Source organism: Hetaerina americana, unplaced genomic scaffold (genome assembly GCF_022747635.1).
Source record: "Hetaerina americana unplaced genomic scaffold, ioHetAmer1.1.p SCAF_62, whole genome shotgun sequence".
NCBI lineage: Eukaryota > Metazoa > Arthropoda > Insecta > Odonata > Calopterygidae > Hetaerina > Hetaerina americana.
The window spans coordinates 1,656,541-1,682,963 of record NW_027287228.1 but is presented as its reverse complement, the minus strand read 5'-3'; the positions used below and the strand labels follow the sequence as shown (position 1 = coordinate 1,682,963).

Genomic DNA, 26,423 nt, shown 5'->3' with positions numbered 1-26,423 from the left:
TGCTAATCACAGCCATCACTTTGCTGTGCGCAGGGCGTGAATAAATTGGTCAGAGAGATTAGAGAGAGTCGACAAAGATTTCATCAAAAAAGCCATTATTATTTTGTATCACTACAGTGAATGACTTTTGCGAATCTTAGCCTTCCTCATGGGAAAATTATGGTAAATACATTTCTGCCTGCAAATTGATTTTGTTGATTGACATTAAATATTAATCAGTGCCTGTCAAACAAGGAGGATGAAGAACAAACCATGCCTGCTGCAATTTTTGTGCAGTATAATTGACAGTGCATGATGAACTGCTATACATGCATATCTATTCCCAAGAGAATTCCTCTCTGATCGAAATCCCTCCATATGAAATGTGTGTACAAGCTTTAAAGTTGCTCAATTTTTCTAGCTGGAATCTGATGACTTGTGCATCAATTTACTTACAGAGTGATGAGTGAATAAATTTTCTTTAAAAGTCCTCTTTTCACCATTTCCATCCGAGTAATTCTCAAATTTGTGTTGTTTGACATTCACCGGGACAAATTATCAAAACTATATCACAGTTCCAGAATGCTGCACATGGTGGCTCATTTAAGGAAAACATTGTGAGGAAAACAGGAAGACATTTGCTTTTACTTAAACACAAAATTTCCCTTATTTACGGATCACCTTAATGCTTTAAGCCATGCCTTTCACAAAAGCTTTCGCATAAAATATATCTTTTGTACTAAAAATTATGGAGGGTTAAAAAAGGATTGAGGTGAGGATCAGAAATATAAATCAGATTGCGGTTTGCATTTATAAAATATAAACTGCACATGGATAAATGGTTGAGTAATTGCCTGAAATGAGTACCTTAAAGGCTATTTTGATGTTTCCCATACATTTGTAATACAAGTTGTTCTATTATTGACATATGTGACAATTTTATGTTCAATAAATATTACCTTTTCATGTGACTTTGATAATTTGATATTTCAATGCTGTTGAAAACCTTGTTAAATAATAAGCAGATTATCTCAAATTAATTTAATCCCTAGTTTCTCAAGGATAATAATACATTCTATCTCATGGAGCTCAAAACTATTTCTCAAATATTTTTCATTCAGTTTTAGTAAATAAAACTTTGTGAGTATATACAACTAATTTTCCTTTGAACCTTTAGATCAGTAAGAAAAAGCGAGCAACACAATTTCTATCACCCTTGACAAATGTTGAATAAGATGGATAATGCAGGTATTTGAAATTGGCATGGATTGTCAAGCTGAATGTTTGAAAAAGCTATCAGGTGAAACTGAAAAATCAGAATTCATGAGGGCCCACAAGTTTAATCGCATCCTGGCGAAACACGTGAGAAATTAATTGGTAAACTATAGGAAATTCAGCATGTTAAACTATTAGCTATTCACCTCTATTTCACTTCAGATCCATGTTGACATGCAAAGGCCTCCTGTACACATAGGGAGAAAAATACTAGAACTCTAGGTGAATACTAGAACATACTTAGAAAAATTTGCATGAAGCAATGTACCACACTCAAAATTTCCACAGATATTTCACATAGATTTCTCATTGATTTTCAAATGATTTCACACAAACTCCTGGCTACATCTGAGAAATTGAAAAAATTGTAATACTACCTTGATCAAAAAGTTCCCGGAATAACCACCGTGTGGCGCTCCCATCGTTCCGATTTGAGTTCTGTTTTTTTTGTTAAATTGGTACATCTGTTGTTGATATTCCCTTTAAATCTTAGTGTCATAACTTGACATTTGCAAAAGTTACGTAGCCAAGAGTACATCTATCTCTGTGTGTGTTGGCGATTTTTTACAATTTCAGAAATGGATTTAAATTTGCAACAACGAACTTGTATTAAATTTTGCGTAAAAAACGGATTTAGTGGCGCACGGAAGTTGGAAATGTTGGAAAAGTGTTTCGGCAACGATTCTCTAAAAAAAACGGTCGTTTACCAGTGGCACGAGCGGTTCAGAAATGGTCGTGAGTCAATCGAAGATGATGAACGCAGTGGCAGAACATCGACATCGAAAGTCGGTGAAAAAATTGATAAAGTAAAAGAAATGTTGGTCAATAACCGCAAATTAACCATCAGAGAAATAGCGGAGGACTTGAACATTGCCTATGGATCCGCCCAAGACATTGTGGTTAATGATTTGGGTTTCCGTCGTGTAGCAGCAAAGTTGGTGCCAAAAGACCTCAATTTCATGCAAAAAAGAGACCGTGTTGACGTCGCAAAAGACATGATTTGCGAGGCTGAATCCGATCCCACATTCATCAAAAGGATCATTACTGGAGACGAGACGTGGGTTTATGAGTACGACACGCAATCCAGACATCAGGCAAGTGAATGGCGTTCACCAAATGAGCCGAGACCAAAAAAACCACGTCGTTTTCAGTCAAAAAAGAAGGCAATGCAGACGGTTTTCATGGATTACAACGGTGTAGTGCATCATGAATTTTTGCCAGAAGGCCAGACAGTAAACAAAGAGTATTATTTTTGGGCGTTATGAGACGTTTGCGTGAAGCAATTCGCCGAAAGAGACCAGAAATGTGGGCAGAAAACTCGTGGATTTTGCACCATGATAACGCACCGTCGCACAGTGCTATCATTATTCGTAATTTTTTGACGAAAAATGCAACAAATACCATCCAACAGCCACCGAATTCACCTGATTTGGCTCCCTGTGACTTCTTTCTGTTCAATCGAGTTAAAAAAACCATTACGGGGAACGCGTTTTAGCAGCCGAGAGGAAGTAATGGAAAAATCGCAGGAAGCACTGATGGACATACCGAAAACCGAATATAAAAAATGTTTCGAGGATTGGATCAAGCGCTGGCATAAGTGTGTTGCAGTCGATGGGGATTACTTTGAAGGGGACAATATAGATTTAGATGAATAAACTTGTATTTTTAATTTTCTGAATAAATTCCGGGAAATTTTTGATCAAGGTAGTATATTAAAATAAATTTGATTCACTACTTCTTACAAAATAACGCCATTCCAATGCATAAGCTGGGAATAATGTATTCATTCATCAGCCAAATATTGAGGCTGTTGTTGAGTTGAAATCCACCGGAGGCATTGATGTTTTGCTTTGGTATTGACACTTGAGCTGATTCACTGATTTAATATATTATTTGCCCTCACCTATTACGGCATTTCAAATTCAAATACATATATCTCTAGTGATGACCTCACAAAAATGAAACAAAGTTCATTCATGGGTGGATGGTCCAGAGATAGCAAAAGATGTTTGGTTGCTAGGAGTTCAACCGCTGCGCACATCTTGGCAAACAATATGGCAAGGTAAACACTGTCAACTCTTGATGCAGTTATTAATCAAAAATTGGCAATTATTTTACAAAATAAAATTTAATGCGACCAGTTTCAATGTAACTACATCATCACCAGTTGACCTGATGATGACGCAGTTACATTAAAACAGGTCATATTAAATTTTATCTTGTAAAAAAATTGCCAATTTTTGATTAATCATGACATTCCACCAAATCACGCCTGAAACATCTCTTTTTATTCTTCATGCAGTGCTGACAGATGACTCAGCATCAACTCTTTCCCTATCACTAACAACATTCACTACTCTTTTGGAGTAAATATCCTAAACAGTTGGTCACTTTTGTAACATTTTATAAGAATCCGAATGTCATCTAGCAATTTCTCAATTTTCCTCAAGAAACAGTATAAGGCCTTAAGTGGCCAATTACAAACATGTTTGCTTTGCCTGTTCCCATCTTCAAAGTATACTCCTTACAAAGAAACACATCTGCAATCTAGACTTTTTTAAAGTCACAATAAAATAAGAAACCATCACCAGTAAGTAAAACATTTACTTCAATTGATTAGCTATTGAGTTTTCCAGCTGGAAAAATTATTCACAATCACCATTTATGCTTTACAGAAACAATCACAGACAAAGAGTGATAAAAGGGAGATAATAGTTAAGTCTAATTTTAGAATGGAATTTTTATACACAATGTTACTCTGATTCTTCTGAGATGTATGATAAATTGTAAAAATGAGTGGAGATAATTTAATAAAGATATGGAAAGGACAAATTGAGCTTCTTACAGCCTGTTTTTAGAATGACTATATTAAATAACATTTCCTTAAGCCACTAAGGGATTTATACACACCACTGTAAAAGGAAGGAAAAAGGAGGGCAAAATTGAGAATGGTGCGGGGATTTACGGAGAAAGTTCATCCCTCCACAGCGATGAGACACACACTCAAAACATTAAGACGCTCACATTTACACAAGGGCATTGGTATGTCACAGGTAGGTTTACAAGGAAATTAATTCTATTGCCTGGGACTGTATTTTGAAACTTACAAATACATACAGAGTCACACTGGTGTTTGCCCAAAGTGGTTTACGGGGAAGTTTTTGCCTCGTCGGAGACCAGCTCTGGGCTACCTTAACCACTAATGTGGACTAGGAAGAGACCAAATAGGTCTGCAAAGAAATTAATCCAGATGCCAGGGACCTAATTATGGGGAATAAGGCACACACACACACACACAAACACGCAAGTAATGCCTGAGGGAGTGAGTGTGTATTATTCCCCCAAAGTAGGTCCCTGACGTTTGGATTAATATCTTCACAAGCCTATTCGGTCTCTTCCTAGTTAGCACGTAACTGGTTAAGGTAGCTCAGAGCCAGTCCCTGGTGAGGTAAAGCTTTCCCAAACATCATTTTGGGCTGACCAGGATGACTGCATACAATGTCTGTCCTAAAAGTTGTATGAATTACTTTTTCCCAGATAGACGGGCGGCTGTTTCTCTGGCTGCTTTCGAGGGAGGGGAGTCCGTTGCAATGGAAAAGTCGGGGCAAAAATGCAGTGAATTTTTGGCATGGCAACAACGTCCTTCTTCTATTGCAGATGTCATCATTATATATTCACATCCCGCAGATGTATAACGAAAGAGGATTTTATTCAATGCTAAGAAAATTATGACCCACATGTTTCCCTTTCATTCCTTCAGATTTTCCAACAAACAAAAATTTTATTTAAGCAGTTATTCGCTTACCAAGCTTTCATTTTGACAACTCCATTCCTTGTTAAGTTGCTGCTATGTAAGTAAACTTGCATGCCAGTAGAATTAGCCAGCATTGATTGCTTTGGTTAGATTAATGTTGTAAAAGGAGTAAGCCAAATTTGCCATTTGTTCCCATGTTGAGTACCCAGCAGAATTAAAAGACATGGGAACTTTCAAATACTACTGTCCTTCAGAAAATGAACTCTTTTCCATTTTAAGCAATAATACTACACAAATATTGTAAATGCATACATCAAAAGAGTACGAGTCAAGTAGATCCATCCGTCCCATCGCTGCAACGAGTAGACTGGGCACTTTGAAGCCCTTGACTCCTCCTAAACCAGATTGAAAGCAGCAGCAGCACACAACCATTAAAAGGGGCTCTGAATGAGGGAAAGAAGCAGGCGGTCTACCCAAAGCAGATTAAATTATTGAGTTTATTAGAAATAACAAAGAGAGAGTAAAAGTTAAAAAAAAAGAAATGACTTGCTCTTCTCATAATTCCTATTACGGGTAATTCAACTGGATTGTGTGTGAACAAACAAATTATTAAGCAATCAGTCATTGATACTCTTGTTTCAAGGCTCCCACAACTGAAATGCACGACTCAAGAGAATGAGAGTAGCGTATCTGCGCCCGGATCCCTGTGCCATCGCCATTCCCACTAAAGGCAAGGCAAGATCTGCTGCGGGTCCCCTGCACAGATCGCCCAGGCCTGCAGCCGCACTATCCAACAGTGACCTCCAACCCTTTTGCCTCTTTCTACCCCCTAAAACCCGGCGACCACAACAGGAATCTGCAGCTCCAGGCATAAGGCCCAGGAGAGGGTGGTGGGCAACCTGCGGCCGTCATTCCACCGGGAAGGACCGACGGGCACGCAGCCGTCCTCATGGAGATGGCTCCACCCATCAGTGGGGGTGAACGGATTGAGTAGCATGGACGGACTGACGATGTCCAACCCACAATAGTACTCCGCCCATGGGGCAAGACACTATCACTGATGCCAGACACTGGGTCACCAAATTCATCTCATCTTCTCTTTTCTACCTTTGTAAGACTCCAAAAAGACACTAAAAAAATACTTCTTGTGGTGCTAAGAAAAAGGTATGAATTGTTTGATAAATATTCTCCAAGTTCAATGGAGATGGCTGTGCACCGATCATGGTTGGCCTTTTAAGGAGCTCTCTTTTAGCCCGTTTTACATCTTCTAATTCTATTTACGGCATTGCAGTGTTCTCAAGTCTGCATTTCTTGGGGTAATTCAGGATACATCAACATGACATATCATGCATACATACTTTAAGGATTTTTTACACTTTGGTTTTTGTCAGAATATACAACAAGTCTATGCTGGAAATAAATATACAAACATATAGATCTGTGTGTGTGTGTATATATATATATATATATATATATATACACACACACACATATGTGTATGTATATACATACATATATATATATATATATATATATATATATATATACATATCAGGCAAGGCAAGTATATATACATATATATATATATATATATATATATATATATATATATATATATATATATATATATATATATATATATATATAATTGGCTGACACAACATAACACAAATAGAAAAGAATAGACACATATAAAAGAACACTTACACGGTAAATTGTTCGAGCTTTCGGCCCTCTCAGGGGCCTTCTTCAAGAGAGACTGAAAATATGCTATGGAACAGGAGAGGGGAAAGAGTTATGGGCGTGGAGGGGAGGTGTGGAGGGGAGGTGTGGAGGGGAGGTGTGGAGGGGAGGTGTGGAGGGAATGCTGGGAGGGAAATTAAATATGGCGGTTAAGGGTGGGAATTTTAAAGGAACGGAAGGATAGTATGTAGGCGGATTCACGAGTTCTCACCTCTATGTTGGTAGCTGAATCGGGTAGGGATTCTAGGATGCTGAGGGAAAAACACTGGTCGAATGAAAGGTTGTGGGAATTGGCGTGTGAAGGGATAGGAAGAGAAGAGAGTGAGGCAGAATTACAGGAGTATCGGTGATTATTCATTCGGATGGATAAGGGGGTAATGCATTCACCTATGTAGAAGGAAGTGCAGTGCTTGCATGATAAAAGATAAATAATATTTTTTGAGAGGCAATTAGCGTGGGAACGAGGTGGGGGGGCTATGAGGGGATGTAGGGAGAGGGGAGTAGGCATAATAAGAGGACAGGTTTTACATCGGGGGCGGTTGCAAGTTGGGGAAATATTGGGAAATTTGTCACGGGGGGGCGCCAAAGGGTTGGTGGATCTCAGAAGGTTTTTGAGATTGGCGGGTCGTCTGTATGCGATAGATGGGCATTGGGGTAGTAAGGATGAGGTCGCGTCATTGTCATGTAGAATTGGGAACAGTTCTTTAAGGAGGGTTTTCAGTCTGTGTGATCCGGGGTAATAGGTGGTGCAAAGGTTGAGTCCTGCGTCAGATGTGGGCTTGTTATTGTGTGGTGTGTGTGGTCGGGTGGAACGGTGGATTTTATTTCGTAGCAACTTTTCTGGGTAACCGCGTTTGAGGAGTGCAAGGTGTAGATTGGCAAGGTATTTGTTGAGAGTGGCTGTGGTGTTGCAAATTCGGTGTCCGCGGATAGAGAGAGAGTTAGGAATCGAGCGTTTTGTGTGTTGAGGATGACAGCTAGTGTGGTTAAGGTATTGCTGATGGTTAGTGGCTTTGATGTGTACTGAAGTAGTGAATTTGTTGTTTTGAAGTGAGATGTCTGTGTCAAGAAAGGTGATAGTGGAGTCTGAAATGGAAGAGGTGAATTTAACCGTGAAAGATGAATTTAAGGCGGATAAGAAGTTGTTGAGAGAGTCAGAGCCATGTGTCCAGAGAATAAAAATATCGTCTATGTAGCGGACCCAGAAAAGAGGTTGAAGGGGTTGCTGTGACAGGAAGGTCTCTTCGAGATGGCCCATGAAGAGATTGGCGTATGATGGTGCCATCCTCGTTCCCATCGCTGTGCCTTTTGTCTGTAGGTAAAAACAATTTTGGAAAGTGAATGCATTTTTTGTAAGGACGAAAGTGGCAAGATTGAGGAGAAATTCCGTTGAAGGGCGCTGGGGTAGGGGGCGCAGAGAAAGATAATGCCGGAGGGAGGATAAACCTTCTGCATGGGGAATAGAAGTGTAGAGTGAGGTAACGTCGATGGTGGCCATAAGTAGGTTGGGTGTGGAGGGAATAGAGACGGAATTTAGACGGTCGAGGAAGTGATACGTGTCTTTCGTGAAGGAGGGCAAGGAGAGTACAAGTGGTTGTAGGTGGTGGTCAAGGAATGCGGAGATTCTTTCGGTGGGAGAATTGTAACTGGAAACTATAGGACGACAGGGGATGTTGGGTTTGTGTATTTTTGGGAGGAGATAAAACTGGGGTGTTCTGGGGTTTGGGGGTGAAAGTAGGGATATGTCTTGGGAGGTGAGGCCTTCTTCTGGTCCGGAGTGGAGGAGAAAAGACCGAATTTCGGTTTGGAAAGTTTGTGTTGGGTTTTTGGTTAGAGTGGTATAGGTGGATGTATCATTCAGGTGAGCGAGGGCTTTGGAAATATAATCTTTGGTGTTTAGAATTACAACAGAGGAGCCTTTGTCGGCGGAGGTAACAACGATGTTAGGATTGGACTGTAGGATATATATATATATATATATATATATATATATATATATATATATATACATATCAGGCAAGGCAAGTATATATACATACATATATATATATATATATATATATATATATATATATATATATATATATATATATATATATATATATATATACATATCAGGCAAGGCAAGTATATATACATACATATATATATATATATATATATATATATATATATATATATATATATATATTGTGATAAAACTTCAATTACCACAACACTCTTTAATATCTTATGTTTGCAATAGGATAGTCTAACCATGACATTTATGCTTTTCCATTAGAGACACATTAAAAATTTTTAATGAATTTTAAAATGGCTTTTTCTTCAACTTTTGTAGTGATGCGAAAAACATTTATCTAATTGTCAATAAACTTTTCAACTATGCCAATCATGAATGAACACTTTTATTACAAAAAATATAGTTTATCAAACAAGCTGGTAATTAAATAACTTGATCTTCAATTATTTGATATATAAAAAATTTCCCTTCAATTTCTTAAGACAAAAAATTGCAAGTTAAATTTTGTCTCATCCTTGATGATAATTTACTTACGCCCCTAGGTTTCAACATTTTCCTTTGCTAGAGTAAAAGTTAATTCTAATTGTAGATTTATATTTCCACCTCTGTCTTGCATAACACGTAATATACACATATTTTAAAGCATTGGTACGAGTGACTTGAGCTAGAAATTACTTTTCTTGCACGATGCATACATTTTATATATAATAGCCAAGTTGAAAGAGTCTCAATGAGCATTTCTTGAGTAAATAATCTTTAAAAATTTTCAATGCTGAGTACATGTATATGTATATAGCATGAGATTATTAACAAAAATTATTTTTTATACATGCATTATGTTTGAGTCCATTATTTTTTCGTAAGTAATTTTTTTTTGTTTTTCCAACAACGACAAGCATGAACTTAGTTGATGATTCACAATGATTACATGATGAAAGTTGATTTTATACATGTATAACCCAATTTATTAAATTTAGAGGAGATGTTCCAATTCCAAGATTGTTTCAAATGAGGAACATAAACTAATAACGACAGCACATAATTCAGTGAAATACGTACGGGTATCTTCCTTATCAATTCGAATTTTGAAAGAAATTCACGACTGGAAAAAAAATATGAGAAGACATTTTTACTGGAACTACTCTCCAATGGGCAGAAGGGTCATCCTTTTTATCAGAGCAAAGACTTCATTTCCATTTGGAAAGATAAACAATTATTTATATGATGTATTGTCATCAATGATGAAAATATCAGTCTCGTCACTTTTTTTCCCATCTGTAATCAAATCCCATGTTAAGAGGAACATGCTTTCAACAAATGAAACCCTGTCAAAGAGAGCAAGAGAACAAAAGTTTCAAGTCACAAAATATTTCCATTCTCAGCTTCTGTGCAAAGCTGCAAATAAAATTTTTAAAACGATAACAATATCTAAACAGATATTCACATAATCGTTTTAAAAACTAATTTAAAAGCCTAATTGAGGTTGATGGCTTCAAAGCACTATGTGGTGGAGTAAAAAAATAAGCCAAACTTTAATTTAAAAAACTTCTAATTTTTACCCAAAACTTTCAGACCACAAGAGATCCCCAAAACATGCATTCACCAGGTCATCTGTAATTTGCCCACGGTCATGCTCGATCCATTTCCATATGTTCATTTGTTGAAGTGCCAGCAGGTCGAACAAGGCACATACCTCTGTCAATTGCGCCATTTATTGTACACATTACAGAGGCTCAACAAAACAGATATGTTTAACAACAGTTCACAAGCAATATTAACGGTTCCCATCCATTCATTGCAAAACTCAACAGCTGCTCGTAGCTTAAGACCCATCATCCCTGATGACATACGACACACATTGTTTGGTTGAGCATCCCACTCAAAACGGACGGACCTTGGCTGTCAAGAGGAAAAATTTCCATATTGTGTCAACATTCACCCCACGAATACAGTATGCATATTTCAGAGCCCACGTCTAGACAACTTATTATAAAAAAGTTGGTTTATTTTTGACTTGACCACATAAATATATATGTACCCAATTGGGCATCTTAACTATGCATTAATATTACAACTTCAGAAGCATTTCATGAGATATTCAAAAAAAGTATACAAGGAATACTAGTAAGAATGAGAAAATAATGTTCACGTGAGTTTTGATGGATCAATCAAAAATTGAGAGATGAAATTTATTTATATAATCTCCTTAAAATCTTCTTGAATTACCGAGACCAATTTACGAGGAGACTCATTTCCAGTTAATTTGCCAAATCATGCATTTGAGTGCATATTTGACAGGAAATAATACATATAATTCAGTTTGTTATTATTATGTTTATTGTTATAAATTCAGTGTTCCTGTATCAAAAAAGCACACCCTCAGGGAATTCTTTGTCTTTTATTCCCGATTCTGATTCTTAAAGGAAATGTGCAATTGGAATACAACATTCATTTGGTGACTGTAATCTTGCTGCTTAAAAGTTAGCTTACAAAAATATTTTTAAAAATCAAAGTGTAAAAATCAAATTATTGGCTAATAAAAGCAATGTATATTTAAATGTTTTTATTCAATAGAAATACATCATGTACCTTAATACATCTGCCTCACACATAGTTGTACGAAACCCACTGACAAGCTGTTGGAGTGCACGTGTCCCACAGCAACAGTCATGGACACCCTGAAACGTTGATCTAATGCCATAACTTCTCACAGTCAACTGCATCATTTTTCCCACAGTCGACTGCATTGTCCAGCTCAATCCACAGCATCCCAGTGGGTGTAATTCAGCAACAAATTGGCGAGGGACTGCAATAAGATCAACTCAATCTCAATATGTTAAGTAACTTCAACAACTCAAAAAAAAAAAAATGTTTTGAATGAATATCAGAGAAATGAATTTGCAAAGATGGCAGAAGAAGAGGAATTGGCCTCTTACAGCCATCTACGCATACAAATGACGAGGCATGCCCGTACATACTTCAATAGATGGCTTATATTCGTAGAACATTTCAAATAGTCAACGTTTTCAATAGCCACACCAAATCAAAGAGTTCAAAGAGCAATAGAGCAGTGGACAAGAGGAGTCACCCTCGATTATCCCAGTCCCCTCCCCAGCCTATAGTTTGATGCCTCTTGCTAAGTTGCCCACTCCACATAGGCTGCTAATGCTGACCACTCGCTCACTGCTTGCACTTTGACCGCAGACACTCCAGATGCACCAATGCATGCCCTTTGACCATCAGCATTCTGGATACCATCCCTTGGCCATGCTGATGTCACTCTGGACTATGCCACGCCCAAGAAGAAAGGGGGTGACAACAGGAAAATACATGATGGGTGATGTGTACGTGCCATCACCGAGGATACGCAAGAAGAAGTGCATGAACGAATGCTGAGACGTTACTTGCAATTACATTTCAAGTAGTAGTTTTAGGGGTTTGTAGGGTGCGTCGACAGCTATGGTCATTTTGCACCACTGTCATTACGTAAAACTTATGTTCCTTTTAAACTAGGAATAAGTAAACAAATAAATACGAATAAATATATAAATAAATAAAATAAACAAAAAAAAAACAGATAAAAAAGGAAAATGCTAAAATCAAAAGCATTAAAATTATGAGCTCCAAAGCTAAAGCTGCCCCATTAAACCGGTTGACCTTAAAAAACTTAAGACTCGGTTTATAGACCCAGAGTCATCCCCTAAAATATTTCTTAAGTCTCCCCTTATCTTCAACATGTCTCTGGCCCTTTGGTATGTTGTACATTCCGTCAGGATATGGTTTATCGTCAGGGGTTGGAGGCACTCATTGCAGCGGGGCTGTTCTTTTACCTCCGCAAAGAGGTACGAATGAGTGAGGGCAGAGCGTCCTATTCTCAGGCGCGTAATCATGACCTCTTCCCTCCGAATGCTCCGGATGGAAGAGGACCATGGGGAAACGACCGGTTTTATTGCCCTGAGTTTATTATTTTGCAGAGACTGCCAAGTCTCCTTCCACTGATGCAGGACCGAGTTCCGCAAGGCGGCCTTTACGTCCTCCATTGGAACCAAGGTGGAGTCGGTCTCGGGTTGTCGAAGGGCATCCTTCGCTGCCTGGTCAGCTTTTTCGTTGCCTCTTATGCCGACGTGACCAGGAGTCCATATAAAGGAGACCCTGTTCCCCTTTCTCTGAAGGGACAACAGGGTATAATGGATCTCCTGGACTATCGGGTGCACAGGTGCAAAGACCGATAAAGATTTTAGGGCGCTCAACGAGTCGGTGCAGATGAGGAAAGAGCCATTACTTTCTTTTATTTCTCCTAGGGCCGTCCTTATGGCTGACAGCTCGGCTGTGAAAATGCTGCAAGAAGTGTGCAGTTTTTTCCTCACGACTCCATGGTAGTGGGACACGACCGCATAGGCACATGCAGATTCTGACTTTGACCCGTCGGTGTAGACTGGGACGAAGTCAGAAAGTGAGCTGAGGACGGCACTGAAGAGCTGCTGGTATTCGGAATCGGTCGTTTTGGCTTTGCGGCGTGCACAGGCAATGAGTTTAATATCCGGCATTGGTGTTAACCAAGGCGGATACTTAGCATAGGAGACGGGGCATATTTGAGGAAATGTAAAATTTACCTCATTAATAAAATCATTAAAACGAACGGCAAAGGGCCTAGTTGCCCTTCTCCGCCTGTTAAATAAGTCTAAAAACCGTTGGTTAAAAACTATGTTAAAACAAGGGTGGATTGTCTCTGACAAAATTTTACAGGCATAGTTGCCCATTAAAATCATCCTGCGGGTTTCCAACGGAGGCTCCCCTGCGTCTGCAAGTAAGCTTGGGACTGGGCTTGTTCTAAATGCCCCGGTGGCCAACCGTATCCCAGCATTGTGGACACATGTGAGTGGTCTCAAGTAAGACTCTCGTGCTGAGGAATACACTATGGAACCATAGTCCAGTTTGGATCGCACCAAGCCTCTGTACAATAAAAGCATGCTGGTGCGGTCTGCTCCCCAAGTGGAGTGAGTTAAAAACTTTAAAACGTTGAGGGTTTGGCGACACCTCTCGCGTAACACGCGGATATGCTCCCGCCAGTTCAGCTTTTGGTCCAGGATCATGCCGAGAAAGCGGACGGACTCCACAAATGGAAGAATCCTACCCAACAGGGTTAGGGTCGGGGTAACGTGGTAACCGCGAAGACGGTGAAAGTGCACGCATTTCGTTTTCTCCATGGAGAAACGAAATCCGTTCTTTCGCGACCACTCTCCCAGTTTGTTTAGAGTCACCTGGGCTTGCCTGGAAGCGTTTGGCAGTCGTGTCGACCGGCAAAATATGGCTAAGTCGTCCACATAGAGCGATGCCATCACCGGGGCATTGATGCATTCCACCACGTCGTTGATGGCGATGGCAAATAACGTCACGCTCAGTACTGAGCCCTGGGGTACCCCGTTCTCCTGTGTAAAAGATCGGGATAAGTGCTTCCCAGTCCTTACTTTAAAAAGGCGGTTAGTTAAAAAATTTCTGATAAATAGGGCCATGTTGCCTCTAAATCCCCACTTGTGGAGCGTGTTGAGGATTCTCCATCGCCACACACTATCATAGGCCTTCTCCAGGTCGAAAAAGACTGCTATGACGTGTTGACGGTGGAGAAAGGCTTCCTGGATGAAGTTCTCAGTGCGCACCAGATTGTCTGTCGTGGACCTGCCACGCCGAAAGCCGCACTGAGCGTCGGAGAGCAGGTGTCGACTCTCCAAGCACCACATGAGACGTCGGTTTACCATCCGTTCCATCACCTTGCACAGGCAGCTGGTGAGAGATATGGGACGGTAGTTGTTCGGGTCATTTTTGTCCTTGCCCTGTTTTGGGATTGGTATCACGATGGACTCTCGCCAGGCATTTGGAAAACTGCCCTCGTTCCAAAGTTGGTTGAGGGTATTTAGGACCTCCCCAATCGCAGTTTCCGGAATGTTCCGGAGAAATGCGTTGTGGATTTCGTCCGCCCCTGGCGAGGTGTAATGGGAGTCTTCGATGGCGGATTTAAGCTCCCAGGACGTGAAAGGCTCATTGTAATATTCGCTTGTAGGACCTGCACCGAAATTGAGAGGGACACTCTCGCATCGCCTCTTCAGGTTCGCAAAGTCCGCGGCATAGCCCTCGTCACTGCTATTGGCCGCGAACTGACTGGCAAATATGTTGCTTATTTCGGCAGGTGAATTAACCACCCGGCCAGCAACAAGCAATGGCGAGATGACAAATGAGCCCTTGGACCCGGAGATTTTCTTCACTTTGTCCCATACCTGACCAAGCGGCGTGCGATGGTTGATGGTAGAGACGTATTCTATCCAGGAAGCCCTCTTGGCCTCCTTCACGGCCCTTCGAGCTCGCGCTCTCAGGCGGCGGTACGATGCCAGATTAGTTGCCGTGGGATATTTTCTAAAAATATTCAATGCTTTTTTCCTCGCCCGAATCGCCCGGTCGCATTCCCCGTTCCACCAAGGGACAGGAGCTCGATTAATATTCCCGGACGTACGAGGGATACTTTTGGTAGCTGCCGCCAACAGCGTTGAACTTAGTTTATCGACGTTGTGCAACGCGTCGAAACTTGCGTCGTGTTTATATGTAAACGTACGCTTGAAAAGTGGCCAGTCCGCACGGTTAATACGCCACTTTTCCGGAGGTTTTGAAATGGTGGGCGAAGAGTCTTCTTTAACGAGTAGAAGAGGAAAATGGTCACTCCCACAGAGATCGTTGTGGGTGGACATTTTCAGCTTTGGGGCTAGACTTCTCGAGCATATACAAAGATCTATTGCTGAGAATTCCCCATTGAAGCTGTTAAACCGGGTTTTTTCGCCGCTATTTAATAAAAACAGGTTAAAATCCTCAATAAAGTTGGATAAAATTCGACCTCTCCTATTGCTTTGGGTTTCTGGCCCTCCCCAGAGAGGATCATGGGCATTAAAATCTCCCATCAAAATGAACGGCTGAGGAAGCTGGTGGACAAGGGCTTCAAGGTTCAGGCGGGTCACCGGTGCACCCTCTGGCAGATACACGTTGCATAACGTCATCCTCTCAGGGGTGTGCACCGTGACAGCGACGGCCTGGAATGGAGAGTTCAGTTGGACTCGCGAGGTGTAAAGGGCCTCACGGGCCGCAACTGCTACTCCCCCTTGGGCTCGTTGGCCACTTAGGTCATCCATTCTAAAAACAGTGAACCCCTTCAGAATACCCTTATTTTCAGCCTTAAAATGGGTCTCTTGGAGACAAATACAAGAGGGTTTAAAATCTTGGATTAAAATGGCCAGCTCCTCCTTGTGCCGATAAAAGCCATTGCAGTTCCACTGCAGAATGGAACACATTTAAAGTGTTAAATTAGAATAAATAAATAAATATATAAATAAAAGAGATGACTAAAAAGGGAGATGACCAACTCTATTGAGGTTATCGCTTGAAGCGATGTTTCCTCTTCCACTCGTTTGCGAAGACCTCAGTATCAGAGATACTCTGGTCCTCTTCAATTACCTCCGGCTTCTTTGGCTTGACTGGAGGCGGCGGGGAAGGTGTATTCTCACGCCCTTTTGGCGTGTTCCCCTTGGTGGTTTTTAGTGGGCTCTTCTTTGAAGGGCCCACAGGAGTAGGTGGCTCCTTGTCCACCTTACTCTTTCCATCCTTCACCCTTTTTGGTTTAGGCACTTGCGTGGTTTCTATTGGGGATTCCTTCGGGATCTCTGTCTGCGTGGCGATGGTACACTTTACACATTGCGTGGTTGCAACGGAAGCAAAGGACCGGGAGAAAGTTGGAGCGATTAGCGCCCTGTATTTTCTCCTCGCTTCCGCATATGGGATTTTTTCCAGTGTTTTTATCTCCATGACTTTCCTCTCTTCTTTCATCTTCGGGCAATCACGAGAGTACACTGGGTGTGTACCCTCGCAATTCACACAAAGAGGTTCCGAAGAGCACTCTTTATCCTCGTGCGCGTCTTTGCCACAGCGCGGGCAGGTGGCCTTGCCCTCGCAGCGCGACGCGACATGGCCGAACCGTTGGCATTTGAAACAACGCACGGGATTTGGGATGAATGGCCTCACTGGTACCGATTCATAGCCCACAAACACCTTGTCGGGTAGTCTATCACGCGCAAACGTCAAGATCACGGAGGTGCTGTTTACGTTTTCTCCGTTGCGCCTTGTGGTGAGTCGACGACAATCAGTCACTCCCTGAGAGAACATTTCTCTCTTGATTTCTTCGATGTCCACGTATAGAAGGTCGTAGTGACTGATAACTCCCCGACAGGTGTTAAGAGTGCGGTGCACCTCCACCTTAATCGGAATGTCATGGAGCGTTCCCATAGCAAGTAGTTTTTCGCTCTGTGTGTCGTTCAGGGTCTCTATAAGTAGTGTACCATCCCTGAGCTTCTTCACGCTCTTTGGGTCCCCAGGCACAATCTGTGATAACACTCTGCGAATTAAGAAGGGAGAAACCTTTTTCAAGGTCTCACCTTCCTTTGCACAAGACATAATTAAATAGCGCTTACATGCGCCGATACACTTTTCTCCCCCGCCGGTGTCCGGACGGGATCTTTTTAGTGGTGGAAAGGGTTTTTCCTCCATAATAAGAAATGATTCGTCCCTCGGCCTCCCCACCCGCCACGGAGCCACACATTTGGGACGCCACTCCGCCAAACCGGAGCGGTCGCCAGGGCTAACTCGAGGGATATAGCGCTTCTGGAGTGGTTGTCTGTTTCGGGGTGGATCTTCGGTGCAAGGGCCCACCAAAACCCTTACATCTCCGACCTCCCTACGCAGACCCCCACAACCTTGGCACTCGCCACCGGAGCGAAAACGCGACGGAAGCCGATTGACCGGGAGTGGCTAGCTCCCGGCCTCCCGTTTACACGAAATCCGGGGCCGAAGAGGGGTATCACTCCCCGGTCCATACAGGGCATCCGACACCCTGCTGGGAACCAGAAAGCTCACCCTCCAGGATCCCCTTTTCTCCCTTACGGGTCTCCAGGCACGGCAAACACCTGGGCGGATCGCAGGCCAGATGGTATGGCCGCTCACAGACAGTGGATCCACAGCACTGTCCGGACGCATCCCTTGCTGGCTTGGGGTTTGTTTTCGGGGTTTTCTCCCCGCCCTTTTATTACACATGAGCTTAAGCCTTCCATATTCTCAACCCTTTCCCACTGTGCACTACCTTGGCAGTGAATATATCCAAGCAATTATTATTCATGAAAATTATGAATGAATATTATTACTTTTATTTTTCATAAAAACAAATATTTTGGTCGTGACAATGAAAGTTTTTACTTTGTTTCGTACACAATTAAATGAAATGCATGAGTATACTACATTCCCTAGACTAGAAAGACAAAACAAATGAAGCTTAAGGAAACCTCTCATCGCATACGCAAATACTGAATCACCACTGCTTACAATTATATTGCCGGCTAGCAACAAGGTTAACATCATTCTACATGATTCTAGAACCAGAGACCATTTCATTCTCAATGTACAATGTATAGATGAATTTTTATTGGTTGTGTAGTCACTTGTAAGGTTTAAATTTTTGGCTGCATGAAATTAATTGTAATTTCCAAAAATGCACCCACACCAAGCAATGATTGCACAAAAGTCCGCCTGCTTAGTCAAGAGAATACAATGAGTCAGATGGACATTTGGATAAACTTGCACTTGGGTTAAGTGAGCAATTCCACTGCACTGGCAATCCAAGAATTTGACTTAAGCACATTTATTAATGAATTAGCAATTAGAGCACAAGTTTAAAAGAATAAAACCACGTTACATATTAAAGTATATTCCCTCCTTTCTCTCATTGTATCACATTTCCATATTCATTAACTTTGCCAATGAGAAATCACACGGCTTTCACACCGAGCAGCAAACGCAGGCAGCATTTCACCTGGCACTGTCCTTCTCCATCACTTACAACCATTGATCACTCCCTCTAGAGTTTGCCCAGCTCATCAACATTTGTTCATGGATCCTTCGACTAGTTTTCTTCTATCACTCGGGTGTTAAAGAGAAACAAAGTCAAATGTGTAATGTTATTTCATGTGAATTCCAATGATCCATTCCACGTTCAAATGGTAAAATGTAATATCCTACGTGATTTTAGAGGAAGCATCTATAATTGATACACTGCAATCGTTTCGCCGCACCCATTTACATATACTTGGTCACTGTGGTGCATTCATCATCTCTACAAGACTAAAATCTCGTTTCTTTCCCTCCTCCTCCCCCACCCTTGTAAACAGATTGATTGCGTTTAAATTATTCTTCTCCATGCTCATTGCATATCTCAGCATCTGCTATGGCATGGTTATCATTTATTTAAAAATGCACTCCCTTCCTGAATTTAAATTGCAATTTGAAGAATATTTTCATACAAAGGTGCACCTTTGCTATGTTTTAGCACTGTACTTTATATTACGTACACAATTTAATATTTGAAGCAAAATTTTCTTTGGTTATTAAGATCTATGCATGATATCATACTTTCAAGTTTATTACAGGAAAGGTGTTCCCATTATGTATGTTTTCACCAGTGTTTATGCTTATATGTCCATAGTCATCAAGTTCTGATGAAACAACCACATGAGAGGTTTTTAATCATTCTCTTTTGTAGCTGATATGACAGCAAACAAAGGGCATGAGAATGTGGTCAACAAAAAGGTTGGTTATAATATAATTCAGTTTCACCCAAAACAACAGCTGAAAAGGTACAAAGCCTCAAAACATTATTTCTGTATATTATAGCTCATTTATCTATATTTTAATATATATGCAATTTTATTACCATTATTCATGAGATGGTAAGTTGTGAGAATTTTTCTCATGAATTTGTTTTCATTTAACTCAATTCAGTTGCAGAAATTTCATGCTGCCACCCACTATCCCACATTACCGATTCTAATTGAACTTACTCTCTTTGAAAACCTTACTTTTAGTTTGAATGACTGCAAAGCAAAATAAGTGAACAACATTTAAAAGGTTCTCAAGGCTTTAAGTTACCCGAATGTTGCCATAGGTACTTCCCTAAGCATAACACAAAACGTTTCCACGTAATTACTCTTTAACCTAAATTTGCCTGCGGAATTTGAAGAGGACAAGCTGTCAGAAGGAAATGCAGTGATGGGACCGTTCAAAAAAGCCTGATGGCTTTGAAGAATTCTTGGTGATGGAATATATAGCCCAAACTTATTCCTTGTTCAACAAGAATCAAAGCATGAAAAGTGGCTTAAGTAAATGATTATTCTAAAATTCAATACTACCAGGAATAGACAAGTAACACCAATAATTAGTCTTGGTACTCTGACAGAATTTCCCAATTTCTCAAAGGAGGAAGCGGCAGCCAAAAGGATTCCTACCTTGTTGGAAAGCTTTTCAACTTTGGATCTCAAGGATTTAATCACAGCTTCTGGAATATCCTTTGTTCCACCCGATGGCTCTCTGAGGGCAGTTCCCAAGTGATGAACAGCAATCCTATACGGAATGGGGCTTCGAATATCCTTCACTATGCCTGCATTGATGACGGAAGGAATTTACAGAGATATGCATTGCAGGCCACATGGACTTGATCATGACTTAAATCACATTCAGGCTTACCAACTGCAAGGCCACGGAGGTACAATTCAAGAAGCACTGGATCCTTTTCTGGAGGATCCAAAAACGCTTCGATTGGAACCATTAGCTGAAAATAAAAGACATCTGCTCATACAAAACTGATGCAAGTGATGCACACAGGGGATAATACATTCAAATCTAAAAATATGTAGGCATTTGTTAATGATAAAAAGAATCAGCATTAATTTCTTGTTTTTTATTTAAAGCTCTGGTGCCAGCCAAACTTTTTTTAAGACCACCATGAATCAGGTGAGGGAGAAATAGATCAGATGAGAATCACTATGTATTTTCAATGTCTACAAATGGTCAGAAGCTTTTCCCATTACGTTGACGTCATTGCAAAAGTAAGTGAACTTATAAGAAACTCACACAGAAGGCAATAAGAGATATTTTTGGGAAAAGACAATCAATCAATATCAAGAGATGGACTCATCAAAAATCCACATTAATAGAAGTGTCTCACACAACTTCACCAGATACAAGAGCAAAGCCACATACCTTTCAAATATAGTTTACTGTCATAATGCCAGCATCATGGTAACTTTTCATTTCCATAATCTCATCCCGTAATAACAAACATATTTATTCACAGGTCAACACAAGTATAATAAATATTGAAAGTTTCATTTTTAGCACATTTCTTCATCAAACATATTTAAAACATTACATCAAAATGGTCTTTCTATTAAAGTCACTGTTTGTCCTAAATCTGAATCAAAATAGCCGAAAGGTGAAGCTATTATAAACTAAAGATAACACAAGTCGTCGGTTAAATATGCACGTAGTCACAAAAGTTTTTAATCCCCAAATTAGTCAAAATATGTCACTAATGAAGCATATTCAGTCAGAAGCCACACAACGATAGTAATTTGTTGTTTTAATCCTTAGTATAAACTAAAATCAGGAGTGCTTGGATTGAACAATATTGGTAGAAACACTAATTTACAGACATATGGAGATACTTTTCACAGTTCTTTATTGGCTTGATCAGAGTTCAGTATTGGGAGAAGGAGGTGTTCATCAATCTGAAGAGTTTTTTGATCACCCAAGGCAAATGTAATTTAAATTCCCATTTGAAACAGTTTAATCAATAATTTATCAATTAATAAAAAAATTCAAGCCACACCTTTTTTTGATCACATAATGTCAACTATTTCTAAGTAGGAGAAACTAAAGACACCTAAGAAAAATTAGATACATCCGCCAGCATCATACATGACAGCAAGTTTTCTAGTTCACAGAATTAAGGGGTGGGGATACAGATGGTGATGTGGCTAGTGTACTGGATCCCCACCCTCAGGGTTTGGGTTGGAATGCTGGAGGTGGGAGGATTTTTCAGTGGTATCCTGATCCGTACTCTTGAATGAATGCTACCCAGAGGCCACTTCAAGGGGAGCATGCCATCCATCAGATGGAATGTTAAGCTCTGACCCCTTTGGCGCTTTTCATTACGATAGTAGGTCCATGCTGAAAGAAGGGTTTTCCCTCCGCTCTTCTCCCCCCATTCCCTGAATATCCGACCCCCACCCATCCCTAATGGAGCAAATAATCTCAGCCGTAGGTTGCTTCCCCTAATAACTACCATTATTACCAATTAAGGGTAATATCTCACGCCTAGCAAAAATGCAGTTTCACTTAAAATGAAGCGGAATTACCTAGCTCCCAGCCGACTACCATGCTATAATACTGCATCACTGCTGAAATATTTGGCAGTGATATGATGAACTATGTTATGGTCACCTTACCTGAGATACGGATGTTGTGCAGGCTCTTAAAACATCTGCCCTCTCACCCCAAACTAGAAGCCTGTAATTCAGGTTGTGCTTCTGAGCCAATGGCATCAATATCACGTGAGAAAACAAAGCATCTCCATAGGAGACAGCATCAAACTGTAATAACAATCGAACATACCTGCAAAAGAGGAAACGGTATTAGGTCCATAAGTAAGAATAACAGTGCAGAGAATACACCCAACCAACACTAATGCCTCTGCTATCATTTCATTTGACTGCAGAAATTAAAAATATGACAATTGTGTATGCATAAAATGATTTGTGACAGGGAAGCTACTGAGCAGGGCAGGTGCCATGAGCGCAACCAACCCAGGTTTAACCATCTGGCGTGTGCAGGTGTGGAGAAACCATGGCCCACATTTCGGATGCAACATGGCCGTGAGAGCGGCCCAAAGTGAGGGTTGGCTCTTTCCTCCAATGCTCCAGTTGGATAAATATACACTCAAACGGTACTCGTACCAGAACATCTCCCCACTCTGGATTCAGGCCCCCCTGAAGGGACGAGGACACAAATTATGAATCTAAACATGTCATCCAATCAAAAAAGTATTCATCACCTACATCCAGGCTTCTCCAATTCTACAAATCCTTTATTTCAGGAAATTCTCTTTGATGCTGATTGATCCAATTAATATACTCAGCAGAAATGTATGGAATCCAATCAAGGCATCCTACTTTGAAAAAATTAGATCCCATGCGAAGGAATGCCCCGGCAATCCATTCTGTCCTTGAAATTAATGGATGACAATTATCCCTCCAACGAGCCTCCCATTCCCCAAACATTAACTCCATCCATTTGAATAATTCCAATAAATCTATCCAATTACTCAATTTGTAAAGCATTTTATAGGATTTCACATTTCTGTCACTTGATTGGAATTATATATTCTAAACTCAGAAAACTGAATGCCAATCATTTTTATTTCTCAAAATAAAAAATTTGTTCTAATAAATAATCTACCAGTCCTGTAATCACTGCATGTATTTCACCCAGCAAAGGTTTGTTAAAAAAATAATGATTTCACCAATCCAGTAAATACATAACTGAATTTCATTGACTATTTGCCATGAAAATATTTCAGTGTTTTTTCACATAGTTATGAGATAAATGTTCAAATGATTATTCATGTTAAACAAATGTCTTTCATAATTGTAATTTTTTATTTTTGTTTCTTTCCCAGAACAACAAACAATTCTTTGTCAAAATTTGGGAGGAATTGGAGACAAAATACCGTTTAAGTCAACTGTAGTTCAATCGGTAGGTTCAACAGCTAACAATTATATTCTGTATTCATAAAGAATTTGACTCCTGTACAAGGTGTGCCCGGAAAGTAATGCAAATTTTTAAATTAATATATTTATGAAGACATCATTACAAATGTTTAATATTCTCCAAAGTGGCTCCCAAGGACACCGATACACTTTTTCCAGGGACTCTGCCAAGCACGGTATTCATCCTGGAAGGCTTCCACGGGGACCTCAGCGAGGGCCCCCGTCAAGGCACGTTGGATGGCCTCAATCGACCCAAATCAGATTCCTTCCAGGATGGTCATGATCCTCAGGAAGAGAAGGAAGTCGGCCGGAGCCCTGTCTGGGCTGTGAAGCAGTCGTGGCAGCATCACCAAGTTGTGCTTCACCTGGCGCTCACAGACGAGCAAAACGGAGTGTGTGGCTTAGTGGCGGCTGGTCATAGCGGAGCTTCCAGGTAGCAACGTCATAAGCTTGGGAACCAGCTTGGCACGTGCCTTCCTCATGATCAATTGATCGGTCACTGGTTCGTGAGCATTGTTTGGGGAATGCTGAGTTTATGCAATCATCAGGACAATCAACCGCCGGCCAGAAATTAACAGATTGTGTACACAGGCTAAATTGTCATCAGTCGTGCCGGTTGACAGCCGTCCGGCATGGACTTCATCGATCATGTCTTCCCAGCCTTCCCTAAACATTATCAACCACCTTGAAACTTACAAATCTGATAGAGCACTGTCGCCGTAAGCTTAGTGGGTCTCCGCAAGAGATTTGTTCAGTTTTGAACAAAACTTTATCCCAATATGTTGCTCGAATGACGATTCCATCATGTTTCATGACACAGACCCTGAACAGGGGCTCATGAAGACAGCAATCCTGTCGCCCCAACTGTTTGGAGCAGAATGGAAAAGGCATCACTGCGAAGCCGAGAGTCCTGCCCACCCAACCCAACAACTCGGAATGCTCTGAGGCCATTTAAGTACCAGCACAAAAAAATTGCATTACTTTCTGAAAACACCTTGTATGTATTTTAACACAACCTAGATGACAAATAATGATGCAAAAATAAATTTCATTTCAGTTAGCCATTGTAATTCATGGTTGATGAATGCCATTGATATTCAATTCATAGATACATGCTTTGCCCTATCCTAAGACTGCTGCGACCCATACATTCATCTTACATGCAAAATCAATGACGTAAATGCCGAGGTAACTTTTAAAGAATGAGTCTGCATGGAGAATTTTGTGATTCAATGTTTCTCACGGTAATGAACATCCTAGAGGATTGAAAGTGATCGCTGTTGCTCATTCTGCCGTATGTCATGACTCTGCAAGCATACATGCACGGCCCGAGAATTGCTTACTGCAGCATTTGAGAATTTATGAACAACAAAATTCTCCAAATTCACCAAACCCAAGAGGCTTTCCATAAAACTTTGCATACTTTATCAGTATTGGTTGAAATGATTCCAATTATTAATTCAAAACCATTTCACATTGGCTTAGCACAGAAAAGTCATTACATTGATAAATAAATCATGAATAAGTGATGCAAAACTGATGACCTTTTTAAGCATCACCATTATAAAAAGCCTATCCATTTGCTAATTCATACATTTGTGCTAATTGGACAAGTAATATCAAAAGAAATGCTATTGTGGAGCTGTCTAATTAATCAAATATTTCACCACATAGTAAGGAAAGATTTAGTTTAATTGTCAACTTTCTAATTTGATTTCTGTAAATCAACTTTTTATGTCTCATTATTGTATCCTTAGCAGGATTCAAATCAGCAACCTTTGGAATGCAGATACAGTACACAATCTTCCGACTTGATATGCGAATCACCGATGTTTAAGTATCCTCTGAAGATTACACAGGATATTTCATTCTGTAGTTTGCCATGCATATTCCTGGTGACTTGCTTGAGATGACTTTTTCAATAATAAAGTATGTTCTACACTGAAGCCGTTCTTTTATTCCGAGAAATCACTATGAAATACTTCATATTAAATAGAACTGTTACTGATAAGAGCGCCATTTAATCAGCTCACAAGTTACCAACACGATTTCACTCGATTTATACTACATCACAGTGGGCTGACTTACCCATTGAGAAAATAAACACAATCATAAATTTATGAATGATACCTAAGTTTTAATAAAATATATGTACGAGAGCTATTCAATAAAGTCATCATTAATTTTTACTTGCATCATTTGCTGTGCATTAATTTCATTTTTCGTTATACTGTACGCTTTTTGTGTATTGGATCTGAGGTATGAAATTGATTGATTTGAATTCAGTACAGCAATAGTGGCAAGCACTGCAGGTTGGAACATGTTCAGTTCACCCGGAGGAGGTGCCATTAGCAATATGCAGCATTGAAATGTTGCTTTTGCCTCAACAAATCATCAGCTGATGCCCAAGTAATGCAACAGGAGGCTAATGGAGAGCAGCCTGTTCCTCCTGATAACACCAATCCAAGATGGTTTAAAATGCTTAAAAAGGGAAGACTACTTCAAAGGCAGTTGGACCTGGAGCTCCAAACAATGCCCTCCCCCCCCCATGGAAGTAAACATTGAAATCGTTGCTGACATTGCAAGAGAAGATGGTGAAACAGGGCTTGCTTGAGTGGTGGATTCCAAGCCTATTAATGCCGAAACATGAAATGTTTGCTACACTCAGGTTTGCTCAAAGTTGAAGTTAATGCTGTAGGAAGGTGAAGAGTTTCTTCGGAAGGTCATCATTATGGTGAAACTTCATTTTGACCCAAGAGTAAACAGCAAAGCTCTGTGCAGAAATCTAAGGCATCACCCACACCAAAAAATAACCTAAGTGGAGGATTCTGCAGGATAAGTTATGGCCACCTCATTTCTCAATTTTCAGAGAATGGAGTTTCAGCATGTTACGTACCACCACACTAAACTGTCCAAGGGGCATATTCTAAGGATACACCAATTATCCTCAAAGGTCATTGATATCCAT

General features: G+C 40.4%; 2 protein-coding genes across 6 annotated transcripts in view; one reads left to right on the top strand and one right to left on the bottom strand.

Moving 5' to 3' along the window:
• The window catches only part of LOC139695698 (CB1 cannabinoid receptor-interacting protein 1-like), a 288,521-nt gene extending 263,120 nt beyond the window's left edge, over window positions 1–25,401 (top strand). Inside the window, exons 4-5 of one of the 5 annotated variants that reach the window (XM_071594477.1) lie at window positions 23,365–23,441; window positions 25,216–25,401. In XM_071594477.1, the coding sequence (XP_071450578.1) occupies window positions 23,365–23,422 (58 nt within the window). In that variant the 3' untranslated portion in view covers window positions 23,423–23,441; window positions 25,216–25,401. The other 4 variants (XM_071594476.1, XM_071594478.1, XM_071594475.1 and 1 more) reach the window with 4 other exon arrangements.
• LOC139695697 (RNA polymerase II-associated protein 1-like) overlaps window positions 11,326–26,423 on the bottom strand; it is a 36,452-nt gene continuing 21,354 nt past the window's right edge. Inside the window, exons 11-14 of the mRNA XM_071594474.1 lie at window positions 22,136–22,301; window positions 20,373–20,457; window positions 20,135–20,286; window positions 11,326–11,577 (exon numbers count right to left, since the gene is read on the bottom strand). Of these exons, the coding sequence (XP_071450575.1) occupies window positions 11,527–11,577; window positions 20,135–20,286; window positions 20,373–20,457; window positions 22,136–22,301 (454 nt within the window). The 3' untranslated portion in view covers window positions 11,326–11,526. The remainder of the gene's footprint in view (window positions 11,578–20,134; window positions 20,287–20,372; window positions 20,458–22,135; window positions 22,302–26,423) is intronic.